General features: G+C 31.9%; 1 protein-coding gene across 1 annotated transcript in view; it reads left to right on the forward strand.

Moving 5' to 3' along the window:
- LOC129233623 (bridge-like lipid transfer protein family member 1) overlaps nt 1-20018 on the forward strand; it is a gene marked incomplete at both ends in the record, with an annotated part of 120068 nt that extends 100050 nt beyond the window's left edge. Inside the window, 7 exons of the mRNA XM_054867598.1 lie at nt 713-1668; nt 7318-7498; nt 10141-12131; nt 14111-14313; nt 14634-14874; nt 15966-16184; nt 19829-20018. Coding sequence (XP_054723573.1) covers nt 713-1668; nt 7318-7498; nt 10141-12131; nt 14111-14313; nt 14634-14874; nt 15966-16184; nt 19829-20018 — 3981 coding nt within the window. The remainder of the gene's footprint in view (nt 1-712; nt 1669-7317; nt 7499-10140; nt 12132-14110; nt 14314-14633; nt 14875-15965; nt 16185-19828) is intronic.
- Nucleotides 20019-20907: the final 889 nt, after the last annotated feature.

Raw genomic sequence — 20907 nt, forward strand, 5'->3', positions numbered from 1 at the left:
GATAGCTCTTAAAAATGCAGCTGTTATGCAAACCATGAAGCTAGCAGAAGTGCAGGATAATTCACTTCCTTTTGATTGTGAAACATATTTATTTGTGAATGACTAATTGTAATATTATTGCTTCAATACACACTGCAGTTCTGAAGTGCAAATATATAGATATATTCTGAATATTAGTTTCAAATTTGTGAAATGATCTATATAATGCAAAAACCTGTCTAACGCAAAAGCTCCGGTCCCAAGGTGTGCGTTATAATGGTCTTCTACTGTATAATGCTGTTCTTCAGTAGAAATGGTTTATAGGAAATGATGATAGTTATAGATCCTCAAGTTCAGCTGCGGTAGTTTATAAAACCGTTTTATTTATTTTTTATTTTTTGCTATAGAAAGATGTGCAATATATTTCATAACAGATAATATTTGATGCATTTGACCTAGTCTAAGGAGTTAAACTTTCAGTGGGCTTGGATCTGTTTTCAGGAAGATAAATAACGCTAAAGAGGATACAAAAAGTACACTTTTTTTTGTATTGTGTAGAAACTTTTGCAGTGTAGACAAAGTGTATGTTTGTTGCAGTTTTACTTTGACCTAGTTTTAGTTCATTTTTAAACTAATGAATTTTTTTCCTTCCTGTATGATTTTTTTATTTGTTCTATATATACATTTAAGTCATTTTAATCACATAATATTATGAGTTTTTTTTTAATTTCAGATTAATGTCAGTATCATGCAAGCTTCTATTGTAGAAGAAGTAATTGCATTTTCTGCATTGGATAACTTAAAAGATTTGACATGTGTATCATTACTTTCAATATGTGTTGATAACACCACAATACAGTTATCTCATAGTTATCAAGTAAAGAAAAATGTTCAGACTTTTACTGATTTTTGCAATGGCAGTGTTGCTCATTCGAAGGTAAATGGACGTTCTAGCAAAAAGATAAAAACTGATTCTTTACCAACAGAGCTTCTGACTGTTGAGACAAGCGAAACGCAACAAGAAGAAACAATGTTGTCGGCATCAGTTTCATGCATTCACTGCCAACTTCGCAGACTGAAAAATAACAGTAGCATTTTGAAAGAAGCAATGCTAACAGTTATACCGTACCATAGAAGTAAGGTTGAATTCACTTTTGAAAATCACCGGTTTCTAGGACGATCAGTTGGGAAACAAAATGAGAAACAAGACTTATTTATGGATTCAGAATGGAATCAGTATTTAGATGAAGAAAAAATGGGATTTATTATGTTTGAATGCGGTTTAGAAGATATTGGATTAAAATTCCTGAAACGCTGGGGATATGATTCATTAAAAACTAATGAATTCAAAAAGAGCTTAAATTTGGAAACAGGAAACAATTTGCCTATGAGTAAAACGGAAAATGGGAAAAACATGTCAAAAAAAAGTTTTATTTTGAGGGATGTAACATCTTCTAAGCATGGTTTTAAAAGCCATAATCGTAAAGATGCTTCAGATGCAAAAGCATCTTTCCCATCCTGTGTGTCTGAATGTGGTAGCTGTAGTAGCACTGATAAAAGCAAATCACATGCTGAGTTGCAGAATTTAAAAGGAGATGCTGCTTCATTTATAATTGAATTGAAGACAGTGTGGTTTAACTTTGCAGCCCCACCTAGAACCCCTAATACACGAAAAATTGACTTTACAAGGTGAGTTTTATAAAAATTACTAATTTTACTATAAAATGTTATTGTTGTGAAATACTTCTGAATGATAAGTTGCTAATACATTTTAGAAACGCATCTTTGTTTGAAATGTTCATTTCCTTAATTGCTTTAAGACACAGTTTTTTTAAATGTAACTTTTGGATGCATAGATATTGCTTAAATAGAAATTGTTAAGGCTCTTTATTGTAATATTTTAAATATTTCGTTGCCTCAGAGCAACAGTAAGATATCTTAGTGTTTTTTCTGGGATTAGATATGTTACAGTTGCTCTGAGGCGACGATTTAATATTTTTCAAAGAAATAGTTGATATGCTGTTTATATTATTAATCTTTAAAAATTATAAGAGAGACGCTTTTCATATTAGAATCAACAACTTACATTATTAGCTTGGTTAAACAAACATAATAGGTTCTGTAAATGCTACTTCCAATGTCAAAGGCATACAATAAAATATAATAGCAATGCTTTGCATTAGTAGGGGCAAAAGTAAAGGTGATAGTAGTTAAGTTCCTATTTTGTGTAGACATTTGTACTAACTTTAATCCTCAACTTAAATCATTATAGCAATTTTGTAAAAGGAATATAACAAGAATCTAGCTGTGTATAATATGCTGGATCAGCATATAACCTGTTTTGACTGAAAGTAATGATTAAGGCTCTTACTCTTGAAAGAAACAAAAGGTTACCCAAAAGTTTAGTTTTGGATAGTTAATTTTGAAGGTAGAATTGGTACTTGATCAATAACAATGATATTTTTTGAGATCTATGTCACATGCTTTCTTTAATAGATTGATATTTATTTGTCAAACATTTAAAAATTGTCTTTAGTAATTTATAAGTAATAAATAAATTTGGTAAAATCCTAATGTCACTACGAAAACAAAATTAAAGATATGTATTTGTGTACTGCTATGTAGAATTCTCCCAAAGTTTCTAATTAATTCAGGCAACTAAATTTTTAAGTATAATCTCTTTCTGTGTCTCATTAACTGTAACATTTTTCAAAGAGGTTGTTAGGTTTATCATAAAAGAAAAAAAAGATAACCATTATGGTGCAAATATTTTTTTTTGTTCCATTTTATTCATTAAAATTTTTCAAAATTATATAAAAATTAAATCTTTCTCCAGTAAGAAGCTGAGACAAATTTCTGTTGTAATTATGTGTAAAAATGCTAAACAGAGAAAATTTAAAGTTTCCCTGGCATATGTTCTGTTTGATTTTCATATCAAAGAACTTAAATCTCTGTTTTTTATTTCACCTTCTGTTTACTTGATTTTGTTATATGTAGGGGAAACGGGGGCTCATTTGAACAATTTTTTTTCATTTCTTAATTTCTCAGCAAATATTATCAATTTCTCATTTTAAAAAAAAGGGTCCCTATGATTGAATAGTCTTTTCTTTGTGCCATGGATTTTTTCAGATTAAAAAAAAAAAACATATTTCTTTGCTTTATGGAATTTAAAAAAAAAAAATCTTCAATTGTTCACATGTGCCCCTATAGAGGGGTACTTGTGAACGAGCTTGAGGCACGTGTGAACCCGATTGAAAAATGCAGGAGGAGCATCATATTTCAAAGAAAACTCGTTATAATGAAGCATATAGGTATATACCGATTTCATTCAAGGATTTGTAACCTATACTGTGTCAGTTTGAATTGTACAGTAACTGTCATTAAGAAAAAAAAATTTTGAATTCTTTTACTCTGCTCGCTGTCAAATTTTAAAGTTTCATAGCATGTTCTAATCACTGGATCAACAAGGGAAAACCTTATCAGACTAAACAATATAAAAAATATTTTATTTTGTAAAGTTTATTCTTGTATAGTGCATTTGAGCTTCATACAGAATATGATGATGAATTTTAAAATTATTCTCAACTTCAGTTTTTAGTTTAAGGAAAATATTTTATTTTTATTTTGATTGCAAACATTATATAACACTAAATATTTGGCCAACTATTTAATAATTAAGGAATTAAAAAAATAATAAAATAAATAATTAATAATTATATAATAATAATTTACAATAAATTTACAAATTGTTTGCAGTAAAATAACAGTTATAAATCTTTACATCTCTTTGAACACTTATGATAAGCCTACACTAATTTTTTTTACTGTGGAGAGGATATTGGAACTGTTCACATGTGTCCCTACATGTTGTGTTCACAAGTGTCCCATCATCTACCTTAGAACTAATTTTCAAAAATAAATACAGTAGAACCTCCCAATAAGGGACACGAAGGGGACCAGAAATTTTGTCCCTTAAATAGAGGTGTCCCTTATTCGGAGGTACAAAAATCAAGATTTCCAAACATTAAATAGAGCATTAACGTTATACAATAATAATTAATAAGAATTCAATAATAATTTTTAAAATGCCCTTTTAATTTTCTAGTACAGGCTAAGTCGTCCGGGTAACGCTAGTATTAAATAAAGTTTGAAAATATTTTGAGTTTTAAGTTATTTATTTAGAAAAAATTAATTTTAGCAAAAATTTAGTGATGAAAAGTACTTACAGATATTTATTTAAAGTAATCTGTTACAAGGGTTTGTTTTGCAGCACGTAATTTAGACGCATTTTTCTGTACATGTATACTAAAGTCGCTAATGAGTCCGAGTCCTTCACTGTCACCATTTATCAACATAAACTTTTGCAACTGTGTGATATGTCTTAAAGCATCACTATAATTTTTGATTTTGCAATCTTCTTCTGGCTCTTCTTCTTCCTCACTACTTTCAAGATCCTCTGGAGGACTTCCTCCTGCATCTTCAATTTTCTCAGAGATGAAAGCAGTGATATCCTCATTGGTGTCATCAGTGCATAAATTTTCATCTATCGCTATATAATCGTTAATCGGAATATCACAGCCAGTGACTCGAGCAAGTTCGGAGAGTTCATTTTCTTCGTTGTTACTTTCATTGACTATTACACCTTGGATTTTAAAGCCTGCTTTTTTTAAAACAGTTCTGAACGCAACTTTTGGATATTGAGGAAACCGCTTTAGTGATCCACTGGATTGCATTCAATACATTCACGGACTTTGCAAGCTGAGCACTGTTTTCACTGGAAGCTTGCGAAATAACATGCCTTAAAAACAATTTCCTGCATCCAACTTTAAAGTTTTGAATAATGCATTGGTCTAAAGGCTGCAACACAGATGTAGCATTTGGTGGAAAAAATACCAATTTCACAGCCTTCAATTTTAAATTTTGTGGATGTGCTCTACAATTGTCAAGAAATAACAAAATCTTCCTATTTGTTTTGCACATTTTGTCATCAAGAGCAGTTAGCCGTTCGATCATTATATTTTGAGTCATCCATGCCTTTCTGTTGAAAAACCACTGAACTGATAAGGTTTTTGGGTTAATGTTTTTGAAACATCTAGGTTTTTTTGCCTTACCAATTACAAGTGGTACTTCAAATTCTCCTTCCGAGTTACAGCAGAGTAACACAGTTAACCGTTCCTGAGAACTTTTTCCGCCAGAACACTTTTCTCCTTTAAAACATAAGGTTTTATTTGGCAAAACTCTGAAAAACAGTCCAGTTTCATCAGCATTGTATATGTCCTTAGCTTCATAACCTTCACAAATTTCTGTCAATATTTCCAGCCATTCTGTAACACACTGCAAATCTACAGATTTTTCTTCCCCACAAACAGTTTTAAAAGTAACATTATGACGTAGTTTAAACTTCTCCAGCCATCCATTAGAGGCCTTAAAGTTCTGCAATCCTAAACTTTCGGCAACTTCTTTCGCCTTTTCTTGCAACAGTACTCCACTAACTGGAATGTTCTTTCCTCTAATAGCCGAAAACCATTTAAAAACTATTTGATCAATATCTTCTCCTTCAGTTTTCCTAAACTTAACAGTTTTAGAATTTTCATTTGAATTTGTAATCCACAATCTTTTTATTTCTTCTTTTTCCTTTAGCACATTACTTACTTGGTTTTTACTTATTTTAAATTTCTCACCTAAATCCCTTAAGCTTAGTTTTTCATTTTCTGCCACATTTATTACTTCAATCTTTTCTTTCAAAGTTAATCTTTTTCTTTTAGAAGCCATGGCTAGAATTAAAGCTTGAAAACTAAACAAATTCCTCTCAGCAACAGAGCTCTATATGACCTACCTGACTGGTGACAGGACATTAAAAGCAAAAAATCTCCTTTTTCCTACCGAATCTAAATTTAGCCTTTTAGAATAGTGACTGGGCCAATCAGTCAAGATAATCCCTGCCTTCTCCATTCTTGATTGTTAGTAAGCAACATTCTATGCATACAGCCTTTTCCTTCTCATAAGAAACCTTATCAAACTCTTCTGAACAACACCCCTCCCCCCTGACTTGCTAGTGAAATCTGCTTAGAGTTGAATACACCAGTGTACATTCTGAGACACCTGTGGAGCTTTTTCAAAGGCATTCTCAAAACTTGAGATAAGAATTTAAAAGATGAGTATGAGTGAGGGTGAGAACAAAAGCAAAATCAACCAGAAGTAATCCAGATCCACACTTTGTAAGAAACACCTTGCAGATAATTTCACCCCTTGCCCCTTCTAGAGCAATAGTATGCACTTTCCTGTTATGAATAGAAAATGTCAAGGGCGGTGCTCAAGTTGTCAGTGCTGAACCCACATGAATGGGGAAAGCATTTGGGAGTAGTTTTCAGCTAACATTTTAGTGTGATAATAGTACTTTTTCTTTGTTCATGTTTTGAAACCTATACCATTATTCCCCAGTTAGTTTGTTCAGAAAAAGTGGAACTTGAATTCTAGAAAATTCAATATTTTTTATCCATTTATGCATTAATTTTTGTTTTTTCGTTTCTTTGAGTGTCCCTTAAATAGAGTGTCCCTTAATGAGAGGTAAATACATTGGAGTCTCTATTCAAAGGGACTGGGACCAGCAAAAGTGTCCCTTAAATAGAGGTGTCCCTTATTCGGAGGTGTCCCTTACAGGAGGTACTACTGTAATTTTTAATTTAATTTCAAAATTTAAACATTTGGCATAAATAATACGTGAATGTCCATATAATGGTTTGCAATAATTAAATTTAGCTTATTAGATACTTTAAAATATGTTTTTACACAAAGAAGACAGTTATAAAAGTACATCAGCATCCCGTAAAACAAAGAAGCTGTCACTACAGGAACATAAACTGGCTCCTTGCTCTGAAAGTTTGGTTAAGAAGCTCTGAAAGTTTGTTTTATAATGAAAATATCATCCCCAAAAAGCTGTCTTACATTTTAACAAGAAATAGTGCATAAAATGAGGAGAAATAAGAAAGAATAGAAACTGCTATCTCAATTTTAAAAAAACAAAGTCCGAGTTGTATGGTAGTTTAACTTGCCTTGTGAGTGTGAGTCACATTTATAACTTTTTCCTATTATAAATAATAATATTAAATACATTTTGTCACGTTCATCAAAAATTTGGTTGTTCTAGAAGTGTAATTATTTAACAACATTTTGTGTGCCGAAGGATGAAATCCCTATTTCTAAATATAGTACAAATTCAACTTTCTTTTGCATTGTAATTTGAAATACTTTAATAAGTTATTGAAGTAAATTTTGTTTTTTCTTGAATGCTGGAAATATATTTTAGGGTTTTTTTTTTTTTTTTTGTTTTTTTTTCAGACTTGATTGGCACCTTTTAAGTACTGCAACACCATCTATAAATGCATGGTTAAAGCCTAGTGACCGTCTCATGGTATCAATTCGCAAAATGGCCAAAGAATCTCGGCACAGACTAGCTGCTGCAATGGCATGTTTAATGGCTGAAGCATTAGAAGTTCAAAGCATACATATGCCCATAAAGGTATAAAAAAACTTTTACAACTTTCATGGAAGTGAAAGTAGAGAAACCTTTTATTAAACAATTTTGTATAATAATTTCCTTTAGAATTGAATAAGTTTCTAGATAAATTTTTTGCCTAGTTGAGGATGAAATTTTAACTTAAAAAATTCCATAACAAAATATTTACCACAATCCAATTTCTGTTATCAAATTTGAAATTTGGTTTTATAACCAATTTTACTCAAATATAAATTTGTCTCCTAAAACTTAATATCTGAACCTCAGAGCCAGACTAGTGTAAGTTCAAAAGTTGCAATTTTCTGTTTATTAGTGTTTAGTATGTAGGATCCTATTCTGCATCCAGCCAAGTGAATGGAATTCTAAAAAAAAAAAAATCCTTTGTAATTTTTACCAGTGATAATAGAGCATGCGTCCCATCCTTTACATGCGCCAGACAAACATTTTCCTCCTGTAAGGTGGCGATTATGTGACTTACGTTGTTCTGGCTCTGAGGTACAGATATAACATCACCAAACTGCTGTATTTTTTGCCAGTGAACCCAGAGCCAGTTAAAAAATGTGCTGTGATATTGTATTATATTTTAATTAGCTTGTCATTATATGTATATGTATATATACACACACACTGCTCAAAAAAATTAGGACAGCACATGGTTTCAACAAAATTGAGAAAGATATTATTCCGGAAACTAATTTTCCAATAAACCCTCCATGTTTTCAGAAAACATGAGGATAAAGCGTAAACTTCCAAAATAAATCAACGTTTCCGTCATCAAAAAGCAGAAAAAGGATACAAGTGCAGAAATCGCAATTAACAGAAGCCCATTTTTCCACTGTCTGAGCGGTAAAATTCAACCGTTCTTTTTTTCTTTTTTTTGATTGGAAAACGCCACCACACTAATTTTCTGGATTCCATGGCTTGACGTTTTATCGTATTACAGGAATCCGGGCAAACACAAAGAGCTGTAGCAGACGATGTGGAAGAGGCATAATGTACTGGAGGAGTGAAGTTCCCAGTCGAATATTTTCTGCTTCTTCTTTGCTGTATTGCATCTTAATACACGTGTATACTCCATTTTATGCCTTTGCAAGGCTACCTCACAACGGTTTCTTCACTTTTATGTGATTGGTCCCCTAAATGTTTTGAGCAGTGTATAATAATTATAAAACAAGTGAAGAATATTGAAAAGACCGAGCTAAAAGCCCATAGAGGCACAACGCAGCAAAGCTAAAAAGTCAAGTAAATATATAAAATATACCGGCAAATTAACAGGTTTAAAAACAATTTTTAAGAACAATAATAAGGAGAAAAGGGAAAAACAAAAGCAGCAATTAATAGAAAAAGTTGAGAGGTTGAATCCAGAGCTCATCAGCTGTGGAGGATTCAGTATGTATGGTCAAGACCAAAAAATTAAACTACAATAAAAGAGAGCATTTAAGCTCCAGCATATGCATTACAGAATAACATTGGACAAAAGCACCACATTTTAAACTATAAACGATAAACAAGAACTTAAACCTAAAAACTGAGAAGCGAAATGTTCATTAAAGGCATTTCACTTCTCATGAAACCATTTAACTGTTCAAACGTATGATACCAAACCCTCCCTCCCCCTTACCTCACCAAGCATAGTGTAGAAGTACATTTTTAGGCCTTCAATTATGAAAAAAATCCTAGGTAGATTACACATACCCCTTCAGACCTGGTGTCCGGTATACCGGGCATACACTTTAAACAGCTGCTAATCATTAAATAATTGATTTAATTAGTTGATTTTTTTTTTGTAGTTGACTCTTTACATTCTACTTATTATAATGTGTGAAATAATTTTTCGTTTTGGGATAGACAACACTGACATATAAGGATTGAGAGATAGATAGTGGCTCATTTTTCCAACCATGGATTTTCATCTGAAAAGCGAGGTTTTTTTTCCTGATTTTTTAAAAAATATATAATCTTTAATTATTCGTTTCAAACGCATATATTATGTTTTATAATTGTTTGTAGAACATTTTATAATGAAGTTTGTTTGGTATTTTATCGTTTTTGTATATGAAATATTGATTTCAAAAATATAAGTCCGGAACATTGGACGTGCCATAACTCTTTTAATTTTTCTCCTACAAACTCAAAATTTTGGGTATAAGATACCCTTTATCATATTACACTGTGTACCAAATATCAACATTTTTGGTCCAATATTTCATAATTCCGACTGAAGGAGTTAACCTAAGACTGTGAATACTTTTACGTTCACACATTCGTAGCGTTTCAATACTTTTTATACTCATATTTTCTTACTTTTAGGTAATTTTAGTTGATTTCCCTTAAAAGAATATTACTGATTCAATGAAACATTTCAAATGTACATGAGTATGTCTTGCACCTGAAGCATTTTTAAATGAACAAGGTCATTCAAATGAACAGGTAAAAGGAATTTGCGATCCTCTGATGAATAGATTGTTAAAAAAACGACATTGTCCATCTCTAGTTTAAAATAAAAACTGCTATGCTAGTGTAAGAGTGTTGAGCTTAGTTTAGTTTTGCTCTTTAGTGATTTTTATTCTTTTTTTATTACTTATTTGTATTGTTTTTTTTTTATGTATAAAAGGTCTTGGGGCTTATATTCCATTTTTTTACAGAGCAAATACTTTTCTACAAAACTGTCACCTTTGGCCAAAACTCTTCAAGAAGATCCATCTTGTCAACTTCTCATGGTGTTAAGAAGATACCTGAAGCAAGTGGAGGTTGAAACTGCCGAAGAAAATCTACAAATTGAATATGTTCCTCAAACAGCAACTTTATATCGTGGACTTATTGCCTTGAGCAGACAGTGGAAAAATGTTTTGTACATGCCCTTCCTTGTTGAACAAAACATTAGGTTTCGCAAAAATATGAGACCTTTAAATTTATCCATGTCTGCACCAAAAATAGATGCCATGCTTTCTTGTCCTATTGAAAATGATAAATTATCTGTTGATGAATGTGAAGTTACTGATGAAACTACTAATTTATTGATAGCAGAAGGAGGCTCTTTAACAGTTGGTCAAGGAATGAAGTTATTTACCTCTGCAAACTCTCCTCCACTGAAATCTTATTCCAGCCCAGAATCAGGTTCACATTCAAGTAGCAGTCAACAAGAAATTACTGAAGAGGCTGTAAGTAGTGGCTCAGGAGCATATAAAAGCAAGAAAAAACTTCCAAGTTATCCTCCTCGAACCTCAAGAGCTAGTGTAGCTTTTCCCCTTTTAGGGGGACCTCTTGATTCTCCTGGACGTTATGCTGGAGGCATGAACGGCAAAAGCAATGGTTTTGTTTTACAACAATATGGTGTGAATACTGTTTCAAAATTCAAAAGGAACGACAGTAGGGAAAGTTTGAAATCTACTACTTGGAGTTTATCTAGTATAGAACCAAACCTGCATTCATCTACTTTTGGAACACCACAGAAAGATTTTCTTAATGGTGATACAGATCAAATAGGAGAAGATTTGTACAACTGGATGGCAAGACAACAGGATTATATTCGGAAAACAAATAATCAGAGAAGAATTGAACATACTCAGATTGATTCGAAAAAGAGTGCTTTTGCTATTGATAATATTTATGAGTCTGAAATACCAAAATCAATGACAGGTGTTGTTAACTTTGCTCCTTTAAGCATTCAACTTGCAGATGCTCATGTAATATTCCAACCTCTTCTAAATAGCATAGGTGTACCTAACCAGTCCACTTCTGCTTCATTTAGTATATTATTTGGTCCTAAAATAAGCGTTTCATGTACTGTAGAGTTGTTGAAAATTGATATTGTTGAATCTGAATACCAAAGCAATGTGCGTCAAAAGAAAAAAACTAGCCGAAAACAAGCCAGTACTCATGGAAAATTCTTTATTGATACAAGCATGGATACTCCTACATTTATATGTGATAAATTTTCTTTAGAAATGGAACTTAGAGAAACATACCATGAAAAGCATGATAGCTTAAGCAATGATACTCTTCTTACTACTCCTCTTTTTCTTATGTCCAATAGCTCAAAGTATTCAACTGTTATAAATTTCACAATTGATATAAATTTTGTAGCTCAACAAGTTAATATGCCATTACTTCGCCTTTTGCATCAGTTTTCAACTATGTATGAAAATATTAAAGAAACTAGGCTAGAACTGAAAGCAAATAGACCAAACTCATTTAAAGAGAGCATGAAAAATGAGAAAAAAGGTTTTTCACCATCTGAAAGTCAAACAGGAAGTTACCATCTCAATTCTTCCAGACCACAAGAAACAAAATTCAATTCTCCAACTCCAACACCGACAAAATCCTCTTCAGTTGGGGTTGCCAGTCTAGCTGCTGGAATTCGTCGACCTCATACACTCTCTCAACGATTAAGAGCCAGTACTAAAGGTTATACAAATCTGCAAGATCTTACTTCCAAGGAGGAACGGTCATGTAGTCCCCTTAGTTTCACTTTAAGTGAATCTGTCGCTATTGATATTCCTGATAATGGCTCTGTTCCAGCTTCAGAACATACACTTTTGGAGGGAAAAGAGTTGCAACCTCGTTGCTGGAGAACAATGTTCTATTTGTTGGATCTTTATGATACTATGCCAGAGCCAAAAACAGTCAATGAAAGGTTTGTTTATCTTTATAGCTCCAATTCACAGCACCCTTTGAATAATTAAAATTTCCTTGCTGCACCCCAGTCTTTCTCTACTATATATTCATATATGGGTCATTCTTCAAAAAGTGTAACTTTTCTGTCATATGCCTTTTACAGTAAAAACTTTAAGGAACAATTCATTTAACAATGATTTCAAATTTCATCAAAAATATATCTATTTAAAACTGCCAACAATTTTTCAATACTAATTTTTATTTTAGTATATTTTTGGTTCATAACATTTGAATTCTCACCTCCGTGGCATGTCACACACCTTGTGTGACTGTTTATAATGCTTAATAACTTGTTTAATTAATAGTATATACTTATTTATTTATTATTCCTTTCACAAGTATCTCAAATACTAATTGTTTAAGAATATTTAATTTTTTAATATTGTATTTTAGTTTGTTTTAGTAGGACAAGGAGTCATGTCACACAATAAATTTTCACTTCCATTACATAAACACAAAATGTCTTTCCTCATTAACACTTGGCAGTAATGACATCAAATTTTATTTTCCATAATGCAAAGGAGTCCCCTTGTTTATTGCTTTAAAAACTTAATGTTGTTATTCTGACTTCTCACCTCTGTTAACTTGAATTTCGGAGATGTAAATTAATTTAAAAAATAAGTGAACATGTTTTCATATGCTCGACATGTGCAGATTGTAGCAACGAAGAAAAATAAAATTTCCCTGAAAATTGTATCTGTAAGGCCTATATTAATGGAGAATTCCTCACCTCCGGGACAGACCTTATCAATATCATTATTTCTGAGGTGAAAAGAAATGATGGAGGGGAAATACATTAATAATAGGCATTCTACCAATATTATAAATTGCTAGTATATTCTCAAATTTACTAAATATTATTTGTTAACATACATTTGAAACTACTAATTACGCTGTACATTATTTAAGAGAGCTTAATATTATATTCCCACTAATCATTAAGATAGCTGATTGTTTGGAACATTAAAAAAACTACTACTTTGATATTATAAATTGGCCTTGATTTTTAAATATTAAAAGTTTTTTTCTTTTTTTATTTCCATAAACAAGGCAATTTTTTTTATTCATGAGTAAATTAATTGGAACTTAGCTGGGCCATTGTTTATGGCTACTTCTAGTAGGTAACACTTTCATGTAAGAATGAAAAAAAAAAGCAAAAGGTTTCGAAATTGAAAAATTTGCATTAAAAAGTTACGTTTTCTGGAGAATGACCCATATTGATTCCATGAACGCTTCATGGCTCTTATTGTCTCCTCCTATGGCATACCATGGTGCAGCGGCATCACTTTGGAGACCCCTGTTATAGCTTATTTTGTTCCAAAAATGGGGCTTGTAGTCTGTTAGAACTTATTCTTCATCGTGTCTCAATTCAATCAAGTTTCATAACTAACCCTTGAGAAAAACTCAATAGTATAAAAGAAAAGCTATTTCTTTAGAACATAGCACATGCCAAAAAAAAAAAAAACTCAGCTCAGTAATACAAGTACTTTGAAAAAAAAAAAAAAAACCTTCAAAACACTCTCTCTTTTTATATTCTATAAACAACAATAATGACTCTTCAGTGTTGCTGAAACATAGTTTAAGTTACATAAGATTAAATATAAGCAAATGATAAATTTAAAAAATGGTGCAATGTACTTTGTCAATCTTTTTCTAATTTTTTCATTGGAACTCTAACCACAAGATGTTTCTGAATAATGTCTTCCCTGATTTGTATTGATTTTCTTTCGAGCAAAATAAACTCAAAGATGAAGTTTGTACATAAATAATAAATTTATCATGATCTGACATCTGAATCCACATTTGATAGGTCACCAATCTCACAGTTGATACTACTTTTGATTACATAGTTTTCTTTGCCTGTGAGAGGGTATTTAAAAGGCTTATCTTCCTTAGGAATTTCATTGTCATTAATAAATTACTGTATTTTTCTTTTAGATGCTCTACTGTACATGTATCTCGAGACAAAAAAACTGATGTATCAGAAGAATATAAGGGAAATGGGAAATATGAACCTTTAAAAGAGTTGCATACTGACATTGATGCAACCGATAATGTTACAAGTAATGAGAATGCAGCCAAATCTGAAAAACCTAGCACACCTCAATTACCAAATGACCATTTGAAAGGATTGACTAAAGGTATGTATTAAGATTCCTCCAAGTGGTAAAAAGTTGCTGATTATAGTTGCTCTTCATGTGAATCTAAAAGTTATAACAAGTGATATTGCAGAATGATTTGTAGTAACAGTTTGCAACATGTGAAGAGTAATCAATTTTAAAACTTCGCAGTTGACACATTACTAATTTTAAAAATTTCAGGATCCAAAATCTTAAAAGTAGACACTTTTGTTCATGCATGGAATATCTTTTAACCACAAAGAAAATACTCTTTTATTTATTGTGCAAATAAATTTGCATGAAAATTTGCATTTATTGTAATACATTTATTTTATTTTCAGCTTTAATTGTAAGGGATTGGACCCCTTTGATTGTGTTTGGAGTTGCTACAGTCCATAAAACTCGGTTGTTGGCGATGTTGAGTGGTTTAAAATTAGAAGGAGAATTGAATGGTTTTCATTCAAGTTTAACACACAAGGAAAAAGTTCGTGGGGCAACACGCAAGTGGACTGAATCTTCTCTAGCAAGTCAACTAGGACAAGCAATGGTAGTTGTTTTGGAAGGTGTTCCACCAAATCAGCAGTAAGTAGAAATGTGCTAAGTAGAAGTGCTTTTTGATGGGAAAAATAATTTTCAAGTATTTATTTTTAATCTTACAATTCTTTAGATCTCTTTTCTCACATTATTCTTTACAAGGTTCAACCTTATACTTCCTCTCATTGAGAAGAGATAAAATGGAGGGAGCATAGACTTTCATTTGTGAAGGACAGACTCCAAGTCACGTGATAGATTTTAAAGAAAAGCATTGGAAGAAATCAGGATTCTTTTGCTAGTTTCCCGCAAAACGTATCAAACATTCATCGTTGTTGAGTCACGTGACTTGAGGTCCTTATCCAAGCTTTTGCTTAGCCAATGTTTGGACTTGCTCCCTCCATTTACTAATTCCTGCTCTAAGCTTCCTTTACCTACATAAGCAGACACTAAGGCTCAAATTTATTGCCTAAAGATGTCCTTATGTTTGCAGTGAATTTCATCAACAGAATATATTGTGTAATTATCAAGATAGTAGTTGTAGTATTGGTATCATTAAAGATAAATATTGCTTCATAGGACTCTGATATTGTATCATTTATTTTCCTTTTTAAAGTATGGAAAATTTTCTTGCCCTCCTTTATTTTTTACCATTAATACAGTAAATACTATTAAGTCTGTATAAAGCCTCATCTCCTCAAGAAACCTTGGGAATTGAATATCTAACAAGGTACTGATTAGTTTAAAATTTTACCTGGAACTCCAGGTTCACTTGGTCTCATCTTCATGTCACTTTAATTAGCAAAGATAATAGTTAAACTATCTATTAGCGTGCTTTTGCTAACTTATGAGTTTTCAGAGGCCCAGAGGATCAAAACCCCTAAATAAACCGCCAGAGGCGGGTTTGAAGCAAATCAGTGCAGGTGGTGAGCAAAGTCTCCTAGTATATTATAAACCCTGTTTTTTTCTCTTCATGTTTTTGGGAACTCTTAAACATCTCTAAAAAATTATTTCAGAAATAGCTTCTTTTTTGGTTTCAAATTATCATATTGTTGATTCAAGTTGTTTCATGTTGCAGTTTGTAATTTATTTTTCCTTTTCAGCATGCCTTTTTTATTTACAATAATATTTCTTCCTTATAGGACTGTTGTTAAAATGGTGGTGGGCAAGTCTCAGGCTCTTTATTCGAGTCAGAATAAAAAAGGAAAGGACCGAAATTCTGCATTGCTTACTATAGGCCCCATAAATATAGACATACCACAACATCCAGTTGTTCTCCATGGTATGATGACAAGAAGTAGTCGCCAGTTATCAACTACTCTGCAAGAACTGAGAGCTACACGTCAACCACTGAGACCCTGGTATTTTAATTCCTAATTATTATGATAACTTATTTTCTCATTAAAATCTGAAATTCTTGGATATGCATAAGATTTATTTAATTTTATAATATGCATTTGTCAGTAAACGTTTCGCATAGTTTCAATCTGTTTTACTGACTACAAAGAAGTGTTTGTCCCAACTAATCTCTGAAAAAACAAATTAGTGATTGAAAATAATACTGATATTCCAGTTATAATTTTCTGGTGCAGTAGATAAATTTTAAAGTTAGTAATATGCTTTTGTCTAATTCAAAGTCAAAACATATGTGCAGCAATAAAAATAGCAAAGTTGTTTAAATTATGGCATGTATATAGCACTGAGTGAGCAAAAATAATGGGCCTGATTTTAGAAAATCATATTTTCAAAGCTACGGCATACATTGCAATAAGTGATACATAAATGTAAGGAGGAATGTATCAAGTATTTTTAGTTATAAATGCTCAATGTGTGAGCCTTTTGTTTCACAACAATCGTCCAATATGTAATAAAGTTTGTTTCATCCATCATGTGATTTATTTTTATTGGTTTTGCTAAGGACACATTTTTTCAACACCCAATGCCAAAAATACTTCAAACACTTCAAGGATATATTTGTGCAGCGTTACAAACCATTGACAGTGGGCAGAGACAGGGAGTGGGGCTTATAAGTGCGGGGGCAAAATTTTTTAGGAAGTTGAATATTAGTTTTAGGCTATCTTGAGTGATTAGGGGGGGGGGGCTTCGATGTTCGGTCGCAAAAAATGTTTTGGAATTATAGTTTTAAAATGCTGTTTTAGTACAGTTTTGTCAACGTTTGGGGAATGGAGAGGAGTTTCCAAGATTGTCCCTGTAATGTTTTTTTAATAAAGTGTAATTATTGATAATTATAATAATAACGAAGAAGTTTGGACTATTCTTTTTAATGTAAGGGTAAAGAAGGCTCTTCCCGGGAAAAATAATCAAACTGATGTCTTAAAGACGCAAATTAAAGCCATCTTTAGCAAATTTAGAGCGAGGGAAATGAGGTTCTTACCCAGAAATTTTGCAAAGATTAAAACATTTTTTAAACGACTTATAAAATGTTATTTCAGAATTCTCTTTTACTGACTTAGGAGGAAAGAAAGGGTTCAGAGGTTCTCTCAGCATTTTTTTTTTTTTTTTTTTGAACTGATGAAATCTTAAGAACTCAGTCTTAAACTTCCTTTGGGGACTTAAGAAAAAGATCTCTGGATTTTTTTCCCTAAATTGTAGTCTTAAAAATGTAGTTTTACGCTATCTAGGGAGATTCTTTTCCTGATTTCCCCCCTCAAACTAGAGTGTTCATAACGCAAATTTAGTTCATCTTTGTATTTAAAGGAAGGAGAGAGTGCGTTCAAGGACTTGCTCTAGAAAATTTTCAAAATTGAAGTTTTAAAACTTCTATTTTAAGCAATATTTGGTGACGTTAATGTACAAGTAATCTCACCCACAATGTTTTGAAATTGAAATCTTAACGTTGAGGCAATCTTTGATGATGAAAAAAGTGCGGGGGCAGTCGCCACCCCTTGTCCCCCCCCCCCCCCCGAATCGCCACCACAGACTGTGGGATACGCTGATGAGTGTGGAACGAATTCGATTACAGGTTGGATGTTGTCGTGTAACAAAAGGCTTCAACATTGAGCACTTGAAGACAATATTCTTTCACATTTAACATTTGTCTAACTGAATTTATTGTGGACTTGGTATATTTATCTTTAAATGCATGTGTCACTTATTATAATATGTGCCAGTAGTTTCGAAAATATTATTTTTTGAGATGGGGTCCATCATTTGTGCTCACTCTCTATAAGTTTGTATTAATGTATTAATTGATCTGTGTTATAGAAAAGTTTTCATTTTTTCTATCTATTGACTTCATTTTAGGGGGAAAAAGCAAGACAGTAGTGTTATCAGAACAATCCAAAGCACTGATTTTTGTTTTATTAAAACAATTTTTAATTTGTTGTTGATGGAATCACTTAGACTAGTAGAATACATACAGACCTTTGCGTCTCCCCTGAAATTTGACATAATGTAATTTGTAGAAAGAAACTACAGCAGAAAATATAAAAAGCTTAAAGCACCAAATTTTTGATTTAGAGGGTCAGAAGGATGAGAGGCAGCAAAAAAAATATTTTCAACACACAGTCCAGGCTAAACTGGTAGTTACACAAGTGACTGAAACATGGAGGAAAAGAAGTGATACTTAAATTTCTTTTCTAAAGTAAACTATATGAGTCAGTATGATTCTTGAAGTTATTCCCTAAGTGCTCTTGTCCTTGAGACTTTTCCTCCTTTTTGTGTTGACGTAGCTTTTCTGGATTTCAACAGTCTGTTTGCTGTATGTTATTTTTCTGTTCACTTGCCATTTCCTGTGGCTCTTGTGAATCTATGTTTTGCACCAGTAATAAAGATTATTTGATTAGCCTTAAAATGGCAAATTGCGAATTTTGTCTCTTAAAGTTTTTTTATTTCAGGGGTCTGACCAGGATTTTTGACAAAGTCCATTTTTCTGAAAAAATCAAATAATTTTGAGAAAAATAAATTATTTTTTTTTGAAAAATCAAATAGTTGCATAAAAACCAAAGTAATTTTGCAAAAATTTATTTATTTATTTATTTATTTATTCAGGAAACAAAATTTTAAAAATTTGAGATGATGAAAACAGTATTATTGAAACTTTTATTTGGGTGTTTTCCTTCTTTTCTGTTGAGAACATCATTCTTGCGGATTTTCCCAGTACTCGGGGAGGGGGGGGGGAGCGACATCGCTCTCTGGGAGATAGGCACCTCTCAAGTATCAATATCTATATGTCATTCTACATTATGTTAAATTTTACTAGAAATGTCATATGTATAGTATTTAAAATGATTGAAACAAAATAATAAAATTCAGGCAGGGGTACAGCAACTTTTAATTTTTTGACCCACTGTACTCTTAAAGAGCACGGAATTTTGTTTTAAACTTATAAATTTCTTGATTTTGATAAAAATATAAAAATATTTTATTTGTTTTCCTCTTAACAAAGTGTACTAAACATCAAAAATATGAAAAATCCGATTCCCATAGGGGATGCAAAGGGATTGCAATCCTCAAAGTGAAGGATTGCAATCTTTCCTTCTCTTTCAATAAATAATTTTTGAAAAATCCATTTTGGTTTATCAGAATTTTGTGAATGATCCGTTTTTGTTGATCGGATTTTTGTGAAAGGTCCGTTTTGGGTTGATCAGATTTTTGTGAAGTGTCCATTAACAGAACCAAATTTAATCTGGCCAGACCCCTGCATTTATTTTTTCAATTATATTGGGCCATTGTGATTCTCACATGACTAGGTGAGGTTACCTTTAATTTATCTGCACCAAGCTGATTTTGCAACTGTAGTCATCTCAATCAATCAATAGCTGTTGAGATGGTAAAATATTTCTCCCTCATTCTGTTAGTATACTTTTTCCATTTTTAATGTGTTCAATTTGTATGCATTACTTACGTTATGTAATACTTAATAATTACATGTCTGAGATTTATACAAACAATGAAGTTTATAGTTACATAGTTTGTCGCTTATTTGCTTAGAAAATACCTTTTTTTTTGTTCACAGTAGTAATTTTAATCTCAATATTTTTAGCCGGCAAATTGATGAGTATAATACTATGCAAGTGTGTTCACCCCAGCCCCCTTGGGATACACCTATGCAAAATCGGCTCTCAGTTGCTGGACATGATCTGATAAAACCTATCATAATTCAATTCAGTATCATATTGGATAGTTTGACAATTGGAGCTGCAGTGTTACCATCTTTGAGAGCTCAATACCAGGTACTAGTTGCAAATTTTGAATTAATCAGAACAATAGGTTGAACAATCCAATACTTCCTGTCAACCTTGCAAACTTTTGTTTTTCATTCAGAAGACCAAAAATTTCAAGGAGAAAGAATTGTGTGCTCATATATATAGTATATATATATATATATATATATTATATTTTTTTCTAGACTACATGTATAAGAATGTTGAATTTTGTAAATTAACTGCAAGATTTAAATTTCTTGGACTTCAAATCATGAGAATAGAAAATCTTTGACGATAATGGATTTTAGTATTTAGCTTGGCAAAAAACAACTTAAGTCCCTCATATAGTCAATAATATAAAACTTTCTGACAGTTTTTTTTTTTTGTCATATTTTGAAAATTTGGCTGGAAATTCTGTTCCAAAGGTAGCCGATTTGAATACAACATAAATTAAAATAAAACTAGATTGGAACAACTTTAATACTTCCTGAAACTAAAATTTAATTGAGCGTATTTTAGTACACTTGAACCTGTTTATCTCAAACCTGCCTATCTTAAAAACCTCTCTATGTTGAAATTTTTTGAATTTCACTGTGTCTATGGTATAAGTTCAATATTTTCCCCATGTCTACCTTAAACAAATTTTCCCCAAAAATCTCTATATCTTAAATTCCAACTGCCTTTTCCGCATTTGATCCCTAGTGATCTTTATCAATATGAGAACTTGAGAATAAAAACCTTTTTTTTTTTTTTAATTTTTATATACTAGCCGTCATAGTATCTTCCAAGTCTTGTGAGACATAGACCAGGGATAAACTATGTACAATGGGCGAATTTTCTAGGAATTTCATCCACTCAGAAACTGAAGGGAAGGTGCAATGTTGATTTGTGAAAAAGTTTTCATAGTTTTATTTTC

This window comes from Uloborus diversus, unplaced genomic scaffold, assembly GCF_026930045.1.
Source record: "Uloborus diversus isolate 005 unplaced genomic scaffold, Udiv.v.3.1 scaffold_553, whole genome shotgun sequence".
NCBI classification, from domain to species: domain Eukaryota; kingdom Metazoa; phylum Arthropoda; class Arachnida; order Araneae; family Uloboridae; genus Uloborus; species Uloborus diversus.